Below are 15,502 nucleotides of genomic sequence, written 5' to 3'. Positions count from 1 at the left end.
TGTGTTTTCATAGTTCTTCAACAAAAAATGAAAATGTTGCACAACAATTGTAATGGGTCACTAGACAGGGAAGTATTTTTGTGGCTACCAATAAACTTAGTGATTGTGTTAACATACTATTGGTGTATGTGCCAATTTATTACACTTAAGCACATCATAGCATTGGGTTTTTCTTCCCAATATGCCAAGTTTTTTACCAAGTAGAAACCAAAGCAGTTCCAAAATGAAAGGCTGAAAATAAAGTATAACTCATTTACCAGCCTTTGAAATAATGTGACTTGCTACAGCATCAATAATAATCAAATATCTTATCAGATGATCAAAGTTTCCTGTTCTCTAGAGCTGGCATGAACAAGAGTGCTGCCAAAGAAAAGGGTTCAATTAAAAAGCTTATATGCTTGGTCACTTAGTGTCCTAAAATGAGGTTACAAGCACCGTTTAGCATATCTCATTTGAAACTGAAGTGCATAAGTTGTCGCCCATGGAAACTCTCTGCAACAGCTGAACTCCTATTACAAGTCTCTTTCACTGATAAGTGTGTTGACCTTCTGCTAATCTGGTGCTTAAATTGGTGGGTTAACATTATGGTTTTCAGTTGTTCTATGATTGTTCACTGACTTTGTGAAATAGTAGAGGAAATTACACTTTCAAGACACAGCTGAAAATGTTTCCTTCAACGTTTGGCTAACTCCAAGTTACTCAGGTGGCAACATTTTATTACTTTTTTATTATTAACCTTTGTATCTCATGCTCTATGCAAGGAGTTTAGGGCAACATGCACAGGGATTTATCCCAACAGCCTTGTGAGATAGTGACTGGCCTAAGGTCATGCAATGTGCTTCATGGCTCAGTGGGGATTTGAAGCCAGGTCTCTCTAGTCAAAGTCCACTACCCCCACTGTTCACTATACCACACTGGCTCCTTTTAACCTTCAAGTGAGAAAGTATTTTGTCCCAGGACTTAGCATGAACCTGTGCAGTCACAAAGCAATACTGGCTTTCTCCCAAATTACTGCTGGTTTCAGGTCCTGTAGATTAGGACGTATCACAATCATCATTCACAAGACTCTCAACATTATTAAGTTAGGTTTGTTTTTCATTTCTACACACACTGAAAAATAAAAAATCGAGAGATATTCTAAGTTATTTTCAGATCATTCTGACCTCCCTTCTAATAGGAGGTTGATTCAAATTAGACACACTGACCACAACAGAAATATATTACTCCCATTTTCCTCCTTTTTGTTTCAAAATCACCAAGCAAGTGCAGGGTCAATCTGTAACTTGAATCCAGGCCCCAAGACATACTGTAGGCACTGGGCCACCTATAAGCTGCAAGCATATACCTAAGCACATATCCAGACCCTTCTTATACAACTAAGGCTTTCAAGATAAATTTTAACTTAAGACAACTGTCAGGAATGCTTCAGAAAGTAACAAGTAAGTTAAGCACACACATTCAGATTCCTGGAACATTATCTCAAGATACTTTAAAACAGCAATTTCAGAAATTCCCCAGAATTTCCCCAAATTATGAAATGGAACTTGCTAAGTTAAAGCTAAATCATGTACATTAGTTCTCCACAAACTGCCCATTTCAGAAATATTAGCTTTTATAACTACTGGAAACATGCTCAATTCTATGCTAGGGCTCAAACAGGGAAAATGTTATTGTCTCTTATTTTAAGTGTGTTATCATCAGCCACAAACTACAGCACATTTTGAAATGATTTTTACAAGTGTCAAAAGCCAGTCACAGGGTGCTAGCATAATTGGCCAAGGAACCTTTGCAGCAAGGTGGAGGGGAAATAATTAATACGCCTTGTTCAATCTTGGCTACTTTCCATCCTAATTTAACACCCAACATTTGCAAGTGTCACCACACTTATTGAACACATTTGCTTGAGAAATCATGTTTTTATTTAACTGAACTGGTGGTTCATTTATAGCCTCATTCTCTTCCCTTCCTCCCACCCAACCCCCATCAACAGACATACCACAGTCCACAGTTAACTTGGAAACATGCACACCATTCTCTGCTGGAGTTGTTTTCAAAATCAGAATCATTTTAACAACTTGCATTCCATTTCCCTGCATGTTGTCTCCATGGTATTTACACAACTGGTCACCTTTCAGTGTTTCCTGCTCTGCTTATGTAGCCAAATACGCTCGCTCAACACTTCAAAGTGAAATTTGCTCCTGCTGAGACACAAAGCCAGTTATGAACAAAACAAATTTTCTCCATCCCAGTCAGTTGGGGCTCTTTCTGGACACTGCTGCCTTCTGAATAATGGAGTTTAACTTGTCTTTTAATATCTATAGTGTCTTGAAAATACTTCCCCTCATAAATAATTCATTTGGTTTGCATGCACCCTTAAAGGCTGAAACTAGTTTGTATTGCAAACTAGTTCACTTGAATGCTCTTGCAGATATGCTCTTGCTGAATGAAAGGAAACTATCAAACCTTTTTTAAAACACCAAGAACAACAACACCTATGATTTCTAGACATGGCTTCAATGTCATGGTTGAACTATCTGGTCGGGACTTAGAATTGAAGCACTCTGAACAAAACTAAATCTTTTGGGGTATTTCAGTACTAGCCTGAACCAGGAAAAGTCCCAGGCTCCTGGTGATCCATCTGCCTGAATTAATGCTGAAATCTAAGGAATTGCTGAGTCATATGAAATATACCTTTTTCCAGTTTGATTATAGCATGTTTGAAACTTTCCAATTTTAAATGTCAGTCTAAAGACCAGCTAGTAGAAACTAAGTGCAAATAAACATTACAGGACATAGGTTTGAATTTTAGCAAAGTTTTGGAGACTGCCGTATTAGCTAAAGGAAATAGAAGCAATTTTTAAAAATTCTATTTCCTTCCTATCTGTAGTGCAATCTTAATCATGTCTACTCAGAAGTCAGGCCTATTCAATTCAATTGGGCCTGGTCCCAGATAAGTATGGATAGGACTGAAGTCTTAATAACTTTTATTCACTAACAGTAATCTTCAAGGTTCTCACCAGTCCCAGAAATTCTCTCCAGTTTATATCATGCCATCCTCCCCAAATCTAAAATATGCCAGAAATAGAACTAGTTTAGCATACAGTACTCCTCTTGACCGAATTATGCCCCAGGAGACTTAACCAGCCTTACTCATGAAGGATTCATTATTAATGACAGGGTTTTAGAACTCTATGACAAAGAGCTGTGTTACAAAGAACTGAGGCTCTTCCTGGTATCTTAAACTGTACCTTATTCATTTGAATGATCCCAGATTAAGAAAGAGCCCAGAGAAATCTAGCAAACTGCATTCCTCACACACCTGTTTTCAAGGGAAACTGTCCTCTATGTTAAAAGAAACCTGATGTCATGATTGTGTATTGCACAGACATTTTCTCAGACAGGTAGCTGAAATAAGAAGCAGGCCTATCAATCTCCATCCCATCTGCATTTTAACGTTGTGCAGAAACTTTACCCAAGAATCATCCCACTGTTCTGCTGACTGAAATCAACAATCTCAAAGAAAAAACCAGCAGTGTTACTACAATACTGAGGAAAAAGTAAAAAATACTGACTACAAAAACAAAAACAGCAACACAAAACACACATTTCTTTAGGCTTTGTTAGGAGTCTTGCGCTATGGGAATGTAAGGCAATGGATAAAGATCACTAATAGGATTCCTTAGCTCTAGTTACAGGTAGGTAGCCGTGTTGGTCTGCCGTAGTCGAAACAAAATAATAATAAAATTCCTTCCAGTAGCACCTTAGAGAACAACTGTTTCAGTGTATCTGAAGAAGTGTGCATGCACACAAAAGCTCATACCAAGAACAAACTTAGTTGGTCTCTAAGGTGCTACTGGAAGGATTTTTTTTGTTTTGTTAGGATTCCTTAGGAGAGACACAGGGAAAGAAAGAGCATCACAAGAATGTGTACCAAGACATAAGGAAACAATTCCACTTGCACAGTAAGCTCTACTCACTTCCACACCTAATAGGCGGACTATCACATAACTTGAAACTCACTGCAGATACAAACAACCTACTGAAAGATACATACTCCATTCCACTACCTTTCACATCACACAAAAGCCCTACTGCTGAGCAAGGCCCTCCTTCATCTGCTCATATTATTCCCTATTAAGGAAGCCATAAAAAGCATGAACCAACAGTCCCCCATCTCTTACCCTGAGTCCAAGAGGAATGTCCTGCACATATAATTCTCAACATGACACTCATTGGCAAAAGTCTCCCAAGCTCAGCACTCTTTAAAAAAAAAAACATTTCCAAAGAAAGTTCCTGTCCTTAACTAATTCTAAGAGAAGACATGCCACAACTCATGGTTTGCTCCTTTATAATTCTGATCCAAAATAATTGAATATTGTCCGTCTGAGGTCATTTTGCTACAAATTTTACACTGCTTACTTGAATCTCCTTGCACAGTCAAAGATTCACCATATGTCATGAATCCAAGGAGAACCTCAATCACAAATTCCTCAAGTAAATGTTCCCATCCTAACTAAGAAACCTTCTCCAAACCTACAGGTTCAGAGATAAAAACTGCTAACATCAGGATTCCCCAACCTATTCAAGCCTACAAAAATGTATCCACCCCTTATGAATTAGACTTCCTCATTAAAACCAGAAAATCTTCTCAACTTCTTGAAGAAGCCAAGAGGCCACCTCCCATCCTAGAGAACATGTCCTTCATTCCAGGAAACACACTTATTTTAGGCAAGTTTCACCCAATTTGGAAGTGTACTTCCCAGCAGCACACTCAAAGAACAGATCTCCCTCTTTCACCAAAGGCAGGCATACCTTCTCACTCAGGTAAGTCTTAACTCCCCCCTCCCAAAAACAACAACACAACGGGCACACAATACAAAATCTCAGAAGAGCAGTAACCACTAACCTCCTCGGGAGGCTGCCCCCCAGAAACATGATCCAGAATCAGCCCAACAGGTACTACTGTCCCCCAAAATACTCCATCCCACCCCTACACTTCATAGAAACCCTTCTCCCCTTTTTACTCGTGCACCTTCTTCCCATCCCTGCTGCCCAAGCCCCACACCCGACGCTTACCCCAATTCTATCCATCACGGAGCTATTCGCCCGCATTCCTCCTCTTGGGGCCAACTCCCCACCTTCTTCCCCGGGCGCACCTACCCTACCCCACACACCGGGGCCTTCCAAGCCACAGTCACCATCGCCCGCCCCGAACCCTACACGCACTCCTTTCCCCACCCCACACGTTCACCCTCAGATCTTTACACACATACACGCGCGCGCGCCCTCCCCTCGCCTCGCCCACTTCCAGCCCCGCGTTTACCTCCACGGCGGCCTCGAGTTTCCCCTCGAAGGTGAAGTCGATAAGGTCAGGCTTGAGGCAGAGCCCGTAATTGATGGGGCGCACCTCGCCCGGGAGCCGCTCGAAGGGCCGCTTCTCCGGCATCGCGGCGGCGGCAGCGAGACGGCAAGAGAAGGTGGCTGAGGAGAACGACGAGGCGGCGGCGGCGGCGGAGGAGGTTGCTGCTGCTGCTGCTGCTACTGAGGCGAAGGGGGAGGCCCAGCGCGCGCGCGCACTGAGGGGGAGGCGGCGACCCCCCAGTGACAGAAGGCGGAGACCGAAGCCAGGAGGCGGAGGAGGATGGGGAGGAGCAGGCCGCACCTGGCCCAACCGAGAGAGAGAAGGGGCGAGGGCCTCCCGCGAGCGAGCCAAGTTGACCTGCTGTGGGTCGTCGTGCTGCTGTCGCTGCTGCTGCTGCTGCCTCCGCCGCCACCCTCCTCCTCCCTCCTTAGACGGCCGTGGATAGGACTGCCTCCACTGCGCGTGCGCGCTCCAACTTTCTCTCCTCCCCTTGGCCTCGCGCGCCTGTGCCCCCTCCCGGCCGAGGAGAGGAGCGGGGAGGCGGAGGGCGCTCGCGACGTGACGCACGCGCCGGAGCGCCTGCGCGCTGGTGGTAGTGGAGGGCGGCGGCGGCGGCAACGGCGAGGCGCCTGAGAGGAAGAGAGCTAGGAAACGTCCACCACGGGCCATTGGGATCCGCCCGCGCCTTTTCCTCCCTGTTGTTACCCGAGCTTGGCTTTTTTCTTTCTTTCTTTCTACGGCGGATGAGGGGGAGGGGACTCGCGTGACGGACAAGTCTCGTGGCAGAGACGTCAACTAGTAAACCGAAGCAAAGGTGGGGGGCGGGGAGGGCATGGCCGCTGCTCGCGCACGCGCATTGCGATAGAGAAGACGCTCCTTTTCGGAGGGCGGGAGCGGCGGTTTGTCGCGAGCGCATCCTCGTCTTCCGCCGCCGAGGCTAGAGGAAGAAATGCGGCACGCGCGGGTCACGTGGTGCCTCCGCTCTTCTCCCAGCTGTCTCCCGAGAGCTTAGCGCGGCGGCCGCCGCCCCTCCATCTATCAATTCTCTGCAGAAATGAAGAACGGCAACGAAAAAAAACCAGAAAAAAGGCACCCCGGAAAACAACGTTTTGCGAAAGAAAGAAAGAAAGAAAGAAAAGCCTACACGCGCCTGTACAAATAAGCATCAGGAAAAAGCATAATTAAGGAAAACCTTTGGCTTGTTGGGTTTATGTTGTGTTTTTTTTTAAGTTATGACAGCATAATTAGGTATTAAAGCAAACTTTGGTTTTTATCCCAGATCTCTCATACGTATTTTGAGTGGGCGCAGTTTTATGTTTGGAAGAGCCAGATGATTTTATGCTGAGTTAGGTGAACTATTGAAACCAGTCTCTGCGCTGGATCGTCAACACCTTATTGATTTCAATGGGAGACTCGCAGCATAGTCCTATTTTGTCTGGCGTGGCTAATCCTTGGCCTGGGAGCCTAATAGAGCTCCCAAGCAAAAATTTCTGCCCCCCCCCAAAAAATCCCCAAATGATTTTGTCAGCAACAAAACAAGGGAGGATTAAAGTAGACACAGTGCTGGGAATGGGATCTGGGAAGTTTGAACCTCTCAGCCCAGCCCACCACCCAGATGAGCAGGGAGGGACAATTTGTATCCCCATCAGTCATATGTATATCCTCTGTGCACAAGAGTGTAAGAGCATAAGAAAACATGCTGGATCAGGCCCAAGGCCCATTGAGCCAGCACCCTGTTCTCACAACGGCCAACCAGATGCCTGTGGTAAACCTTATAGCAGGACTGGAGTACAATAGCACTCTTCCCTTCTGTGGTTTCTAGCAACTGAGATTCAAATGCATTACTGCCTTCAGCTATGGAGGCAGAACATAGCCATCATGGCTAATAGCTATGGAAAATATTATCTATGAATTTGTCCAGTCCTCTTTTACAGCCATCCAAGTGATGGTTATCATTGTCCTGTGTAGGAGTGAGTTCCATAGTTTTAACTATGTGCTGAATGAAGAAGTACTTTCTGTTATCTGTCCTGAATCTTTCCACATTCAGTTTCAGAGGTGGTTCACGAGTTCTAGAGTAATGAGAAAAGGATAAAAGCTTTTCTGTAGGCAGAATTTTTTTGTCATGTCACCTCTTACCTATTCTCTAAATTAAAAGTCCCCAGTGATTCAACCTTTCCTCATAGGGGAGTTGCTCCATCCTCAGGCATCAGTTATTCTGTGACTAAAACCAAATACATGTGACTTTCTTCCTCAGGTATCTGAACTGGGACATATGGAAGTAATCCAGAGTATGAAATGGGATTTTTCTTGTGCATGGGCTCTGTACAGAATTATACACACAATCATGCAGCCAGAATGCTGCTACTAAGGCTGCGTACACACCATATATTTAAATCGCATGAATTTCCCCAAAGAATTCTTGGAAGTGTAGGTGCTGGTTATTGTAGCTCTGTGAGGTGTAAAATACAGTTCTCATGATTCTGTAGGGAAAGCGATGGGTTTTCCCAGTAGTGATGTATGGAAGTGAAAGTTGGACCATGACCATAAAGAAGGGTGATTGCCGAAGAATTGATGCTTTTGAATTATGGTGCTGGAGTCCCATGGACTGCAAGAAGATCAAACCTATCCATTCTTAAGGAAATCAGCCCTGAGTGCTCACTGGAAGGACAGATCCTGAAGCTGAGGCTCCAATACTTTGGCCACCTCATGAGAAGAGAAGACTCCCTGGAAAAGACCCTGATGTTGGGAAAGATGGAGGGCACAAGAAGTAGGGGACGACAGAGGATGAGATGGTTGGACAGTGTTCTCGAAGCTACCAGCATGAGTTTGACCAAGCTGCTGGAGGCAGTGGAAGACAGAAGTGCCTGGCGTGCTCTGGTCCATGGGGTCACGAAGAGTTGGACACCACTAAACAACAACAAAATGGGCTTTAAATGTATGGATTGCATGCAGCCAATAAAGGAAGCCCTGAGCTCAATGGGGCTTACTCTACTGAGTAAATGGAGATATCATATTGCAGCCTTAAGTATTAATTTGTTGAACATTAAACCTGGCTTAATATGAATCTAGGTTACCCAAAGAGCCTCTCCCCTGCCTTTTCTTGAAATCTGCAGAAGTCAATTCCATTTCCATTCCACTTTTAAATGTTTACCATTTCCCTCTGAATGAACAGAATAATCTAGAAACCTGTAATTGAACCAGGAACACTTGCATATCTCCCTTCTGGTTATAACCAGTAATCTAATTAAAATCTCAAATGCCAGCAAAATAAAAAGTAGCGATCATGTCCTCTCTGGGATATCATACTATCTCCTTTATCGGGGTTGGGGAAAGGCAAGGGGTTTTTATCTAGGGAACAGGAAGGGAATTGGGTGGTTTAAGTTCCTGTTATCTCTGAAAACTGTTTTTCAGAAGGTTTAATTTCAGTTCAAAGTGCTATCTCGCTGTTTTAAATATAAGTTAGCACAGAGCATGAAGGACAGAGAAAGAATACTAATTTAGCACAAGTCCTGAGGCAACGCAACAAGAATTTGGGGCAGGCGGGTGAGAAAAGATTCTGAAGTGTAATTCAAAGACAGCTGATAAAAATGGGTGTAGTAATATGACCCAGCTCCTCATGAGATAAATGGGTGTTTCTCTTTTCTAGGGAAATGCAGTAGATTATCTGCAGCTCATATATATGAGTATTCAGTAGGCCTCAGCCTTTCCACAGATTCAAACTACTGAATCCTGCTTGGCAGGCCCGCAGCTCAACTCTGATTGGCTTGTAGTCTAGGAGTGCCATATTTCAAAAAGTAAAGACTAGGACATCCCGAGCTTTCCCCCCACAAAAACATGATTTTTCAATTGACAGCTCCCATCAGCCCCAGTCAGCATTGCCAATAGCCAGGGATGATGGGAGTTGTAAGTTTAGGGTGGCCATGTGTCTTACTTTACAGAGGACCGTTCTCTGTTTGAAGTCTCTGCCTAGCCCAAGTCCAGCTGAAAGTTAGGGAAGAGTTGCCTATCAACAGTGAACAGCACCAGGCAAGCAGACGTGTACCTACTCAGTCACTTTGTCTCAGTCTTCCCTATGATGGCGAGATGTACTGTATTTCTATTTGAATTACAGTAATTATTTCTCAATTTGCATTTATTTCTCAATTTGCATTTTATACAAAACTGTGTCCTCATTTTCTGGTGATTTATTTCCTCTTTGGGGCAATGCTAAGTGATGGTTCATTGTTCCTTATAGTAGCCCTCTGCAGAGAGCCCCTGCCATCTATCATCCTAAAGAGAAAAACAGACTTACAAATCTGATAATCCAGTGGATCTGGGTTGCATTTGGGATTAAAGATATGTCCTGGATCTGAGAAAGACAAAGATTTAGAAGATCCGCTATTGACTCCAGTGGACCCAGGTCCATGAGGGCAGCTGGACTTCACCGTACCAAGTAAAGTGCCCAGTAATTTATTTTTAAGTTTCCCGAAAATCTCAAAGCCACACTCTTTTCTGTTCTGTACATCCTTCCGTAATCAATTTCAGTGTAGAGACGGTGTCCTGGATACTTTTCTATCAATTATCTTTCTGTACAACTCAGCCAATCTCAATCCGAAAGACTTGCTTTTGTTGCCAGGAGCTACCACCCCTCTGCTTCCATGCAGAATATTTTTCTATAATTTACCTAGCTGTGCAGTTTCCCCCCTCCCTCCTATGGTCATCAGGAGAAGTGCTTAAACCAAGTGAAGAGAATAAAGTTTACCAGGGAGTCATGTGTTAGAAAACTGAACAAGATCCTCAGTTTCAGCTTGCCTCAATAAATGAAAAATCTACGTTCCTTGCTTGAAACTACTTCATCTCCAGTTGTGTTCTGCCATAATGACTGCCAGTAAGGAAATATTTTGCTTCTTGAAAGTAGAATTATGAGAAGCAAATATTGATGCTTATTGCCTTGTAGTACAACAGCTACAACTGTAGAGGGTTTGACATTGGAAATCACTTCTGTGGATGGTCGTATGATACCGAATATGTAAAACAAATTTTCTGCAGCATCCCTCAAAGAAGCAACAACTCCACTTCATCTCCAATTACCTAGCTGCATCTCAAAGTGCGTTTGGAAATCTGAGCAATGAAGATAAGTCCAAAATATATTAAGAAATGTTAGTTGAAGTAAACAGGTTTGCCCTTGCGTCTCATTAATTCTGGGGCCCATTATACAGGGATGCGGGTGGCACTGTGGTCTAAACCAATGAGCCTCTTGGGCTTGCCGATCAGAAGGTCAGCAGTTCGAATCCCCGTGACGGGATGAGCTCCCATTGCTCTGTCCCAGCTCCTGCCAGCCTAACAGTTTGAAAGCATGCCAGTGCAAGTAGATAAATAGGTACTGCTGTGGTGGGAAGGTAAACTGTTTCCGTGTGCTCTGGCACTCGTCACGGTCCTCCGTGTGCCAGTAGCAGTTATCTTTCCACAAGGGCCAACATTGATGCTGAAATTCAGCATCACCTGAGCTCTGCCAGTGTGGCTTTCTCCCGATTGAAGTGCAGAGTGTTTGAGGACTGGGACATTCACAGGGAAACCAAAATGCTTGTTTACAAAACTATTGTACTACCCACCTCCAAAGATTCCATCAACAGTGTCTCCGAAAATTTTTACACATGACTTGGGAAAACAGGCAAACGAATATCAGTGTACTGAAAGAAGCAAAGGTCACCAGCGTTGAAGCAATGATTCTTCAACATCAACTTCGTTGGACTGGTCATGTTGTGCGGATGCCTGATGATCATCTTCCAAAGCAACTACTCTATTCCAAACTTAAAAATGTAAAGTGTAATGCTGGTGGTCAACAAAAGAGGTTTAAAGACTGTCTCAAGGCAAATCTAAAAAAATGTAGTATAAACACCGACAACTGGGAAACATTGGCCTGCGAGCGAAGAATGACTTCAGGTTGCTCAGGGGTTGGATAGCTCCATACCCTCCAACATTTCTGTAATGAGAATAGGGACATCCTAAGGAATAGTGGGACAATTTAGAAACCCGGATGGCTTCTCTAAATCAGGCACGTCCCTGGAAAATAGGGGCACTTGAAGGATCTGTAACTGGTCTACTAATTTGGTAGACTCAGGAGCCCACCATAAATCTCTTCAAGTACCTCAGGGGCTAGGTGTGAATAATCTGAAAGGGAATTGTGAACCTCTCAGGCAGTTCAGAAGAAGTTCTGTAACTTTTGAGGCCTATCTTAGGCTTCTGTTATAATGCAGTAATAGTTCCCCAAGAAAATAGTTAATTTGTTCCTTGTCTGAGTGTAACATCGGCTTCTATTTTTGTCAGTGTGAAATCGGGCCTGGAACCATTCTAGTCTCTTGACTGGATTTCCTTAACGTTACAATGATTACTATCTGTTTACGCTAGAGCCAGTTGCTTCTGGTTGGTTGTATTTTTCCTTGCCATTTTGGTAGAATAGCCATGATTCCATTTATCATGTGGCTGACTGGTGATGAAAAGTTTCTATTTTAGGTTGACATTACAGCTGCAGAGACACCTTATTAAATACAAGCAGAGCTTCCATGTTGGCAGATGCCGACTAGCCATGGCTAAGGGTGCCGACTAGCCATGGCTTACAGCAGAAAGGAAACAATAATCTAGTAGCGTATGGTCTAGAATAGCAATGATCCAGTGACAGCAGTGGCCCTTTTCTAAACCAAGGTAAGACACTTCGGTACTAGGCGTTGATAAAACTGAAATGCTTGTTTCTTTGCAAAGGAAGAAGATCGGGAGAGAACCAGAACAGATGGAGGCCACACAACTTCCTATCCCAGTGGAGAAGCAAATGTGACAGCAAGGACCCCTTCTGAAATAAAGTATGGCACTTTTCAGTTTAGTAAGGTGCTGTTTGTAAAACTGCAATGCTTAAGTATCTGCAGTATCTTTGCAAAGGTGAAAGGGCATAATTTGGCCACACCCCTGTGACCTAGCAACCACATCAGGTCCAGTGGAAATTACTAGGGTTACCAGACATCCCCAGTTCCCGGGGACGGTCCCCAGATTTGCAAATCTGTCCCCAGACAAATTCCATCCCAGGAATGTCCCCAGATGTGCAAATCTGTTCCTGGGAAACGTGGCAGCGGCATCCTCAGCAGCCCGGAGGCAGCCTGGTAGTGCAGCTGGCTCTGGCTGGCTTCAGAAGCTGCTCGCTGCCCGCTGCTGTGGCGCCCACCATTTTCCCTCGCTGGAAGTCCCCATATGATGTGTCTTGTGCGCAACACATCATATGGGGACTTTTGGAGAGGAAAAATGTCGGGCACCACAGCAGCGGGCAGCGAGCAGCTCCTGAAGCCAGCCAGAGCCAGCTGCACTACCAGGCTGGCTCCTGGCTGCTGCGGCTGCTGCTGCCACTGCCAAAGGGGAACTGGGGACGTCCGGTGGTACAGATCTCCTGCCCCCTTCCTCCTTTGTTTTGACTGATTGGGGGAGGCTCTGGAGTCATGGGTGGGCGGCCGTTGCCCAGTTTAAAAAAAAACCTCTGTGGGTTTATGTTTCACAGGGTGCGAAAGAAGGGCTTTGCACCTTTATACAATATGCATGTGTGCTTGGGCCCAGGGTCTTTTGCCTCACCATCCCCACTACTGACTCCCTGTTGCTACTCAGCTTCAAAAAAAAAAAAAAAAAAAAAAAGGGTTCCCGGATTCATTGAAAAAAATCTGGTAACCATAAATTCACCACTATTGCTTGCTTGGTTCCCTGAAATGCACTTTACACTACATACAGAAGAAAGGGAAGGGTTTTGTTTTATAATAATAATAATAATAATAATAATAATAATAATAATAATAATAATAATAATAATAATTTATTTATACCCCGCCCATCTGTCTGAGTTTCCCCAGCCACTCTGGGCGGCTCCCAATCAAGTGTTAAAAATAGTACAGCATTAAATATTTAAAACTTCCCTAAACAGTGCTGCCTTCAGATGTCTTTTAAAGATAGGATAGCTGCTTATTTCCTTCACATCTGAAGGGAGGGCGTTCCACAGGGCGGGTGCCACTACCGAGAAGGCCCTCTGTCTGGTTCCCTGTAACCTCACTTCTCTGTTTTGTTTTGTCTTTGTAAAATAGATTAATTACATCATTGTATTATTTCTATGAGAAGGGATAAATAAAAATGTCTTTACACAGCGGCGTAGCGTGGGTTGTCAGCACCCGGGGCAAGGCAAGTAATTTGCGCCCCCTAACCCGGGGCAAGGCAAGTAATTTGCGCCCCCTAACCCCTAACCTGCCGCCGCTGCCAGCTGCTTCTTGCTGCTGCCTGGGCTAGGGTATTTACGGTAAGGTAGCCACGGCGACGGCGGTGGGTCCGTGTCAGGTGATCTGAGGCGAGTTGCCGCTGGCGCTGCCACCCAAACGATGCCGCTTGCCCGGAGGAGGAGGAGGGCAGAGAGGCGAGGAAAATGCAACATGGCCCAGCAGCTGCAGCAGCGGCGGCACTGTGAGGAGGGGCTTCCTGATGCGCGGGGACCGCGGCGAGCGCTGAGAGCCGCTGCCAGCTCGTCGGTTCCGCGAGACATGGGGCTCTGCTACAGCCTGCGCCCGAGGCTCTTCGGCGACTCCGGAGGCGGCGAGCGCGCCCCCCCCCAGATGTTGCGCCCGGTGCAGCCGGCCCCCCTTGCACCCCCCACGCTACGCCACTGTCTTTACAGACCCCTCAAGTGTCCCTATTTTCCAGGGGCAGATGCAGATTTACAGAAGCAGTCCCAGTTTCTGATTTGATCCCGGAATGTCCCGCTTTTCCTTAGGACGTCACTATTTTCATCGCAGAACTGTTGAAGGGTATGGTAGGACGTCCCTATTTTCATCAGAGAAATGTTGGGGGGTATGGAGTTATGCCACCCCCGAGCCAACCTTTAGAAGACATCTGAAGGCATAGGTATAGGGAAGTTTTTTAATGCTTAATTATGGTTTTATATTTGTTGGAAGCTGCCCAGAGCGGGGGGGGGGGCAACCTAGTCAAGATTGGCTGGGGATAAATAATAAAAACATTTTTATTATTAAGGAATAGGATAAGACTATTTTTATCAGATAAATGTTGTAGAGTGTGTTGTTAATACATACATACATACATAGTACAAAATGGTTTTAAATGCTTTAACTGCTTTTAATTTGCTGCACCTTAAATGGTGGTGGTTGTTTTTTATAATGTTTTATAATTTTATAATTTTATTTCTGTTTGCGGTTGGTTAAGTATTTAGTTAGGGTGGGTGTGATGGCCTGGGATTCCGAGTCTGAGAGCGATCCGGAGGAATCCCAGCCGGCACAGGAGTCCCCGCCTCCAGGGCCGGCTGAACTGGGGCAAGGCCTAGATGCTGAGGAAACTCAAGAGCAGGCACCAGGTGAAATCATTCAGGCCCCAGAGGTGCTGGAAGACTCAGTGGCTACAGGTGAGCCTCCCCCGGGGCCCAGTAACCCTTCGGCCTCTCCTGATCTGCAGAGGCTTAGGGCAGAGAGGCGAAGGGAACTGGTGTCTCCCAGGAGGAGTGCTCGCCTTAAGGCCAAGAGAGGCGGGGCTTCTGGGGGCCGGGACCGCCCCCGGCCTTAGAAGAAGATAAAGGTCAGGCAGCCCGGTCCCAGGTTGCGGGAGCAACGTCGTTGTGAAGTATCTGCTTTACCCAGTCCTTGTTCGGCACTCCCAGTGTGCCTGTTCCTCGCCCGGCTTCCTGTTTCTGACTCTCCGGTGTTCCTGTTCCTCGCCTGGCTTCCTGCTTCTGCCCTACCATCGTTCCTGCTACCCCGCCCGGCTCCCTGTTGATCTTGGCCTATGGTAATAGTACCTTATCCCCCCTGGGACCAGCACAGTTTGCTCCCGCCTCACCCGCACTCCCTCTTTGTTGGGGTGCGTTCGGGAAGAGTCAGAGGCCATGGCTGACCAAGCGGCTACATTGTTGGCAATAGCCCAGGAGAACCAGGCCTTGAGGCACACCGTGCAGCAGCTCAGTAACGTGGTTACGGCACTACAGCAGCGTTTGGACGCCCTACCGGCTCCTGGGGCCGACGCCCCGGCTTCTGGCAAGTACCCAGTGGCCTTGCCTGAGAAATTTGATGGGGCTCCAGCCAGCTTTCCCATGTTCCTTGCCCAGGCCAAGCTGTATATTCAGGGGCGCGCCCGGAACTT

The 15,502-nt window shown here is 45.6% G+C and overlaps 1 protein-coding gene and 1 pseudogene across 2 annotated transcripts in view; one reads left to right on the top strand and one right to left on the bottom strand.

The window, feature by feature from the left end:
* NPEPPS (aminopeptidase puromycin sensitive) overlaps positions 1-6,199 on the bottom strand; it is a 72,184-nt gene extending 65,985 nt beyond the window's left edge. Inside the window, exon 1 of one of the 2 annotated variants that reach the window (XM_028703688.2) lies at positions 5,324-6,199. In XM_028703688.2, coding sequence (XP_028559521.2) covers positions 5,324-6,031 — 708 coding nt within the window. In that variant the 5' untranslated portion in view covers positions 6,032-6,199. Of the gene's footprint in view, positions 1-5,076; positions 5,128-5,323 lie in introns of those variants that run through there. The other variant, XM_028703689.2, reaches the window with a different exon arrangement.
* Positions 6,200-8,645: 2,446 nt separating this feature from the next.
* Positions 8,646-10,585, top strand: LOC144325369 (choline kinase alpha pseudogene; annotated as a pseudogene).
* Positions 10,586-15,502: the final 4,917 nt, after the last annotated feature.

Source organism: Podarcis muralis, chromosome 13, assembly GCF_964188315.1.
Source record: "Podarcis muralis chromosome 13, rPodMur119.hap1.1, whole genome shotgun sequence".
Classification (NCBI taxonomy): Eukaryota; Metazoa; Chordata; class Lepidosauria; order Squamata; family Lacertidae; genus Podarcis; species Podarcis muralis.
Note: the sequence above shows the minus strand (reverse complement) of the source record. Positions and strands in the feature narration are given on the sequence as shown.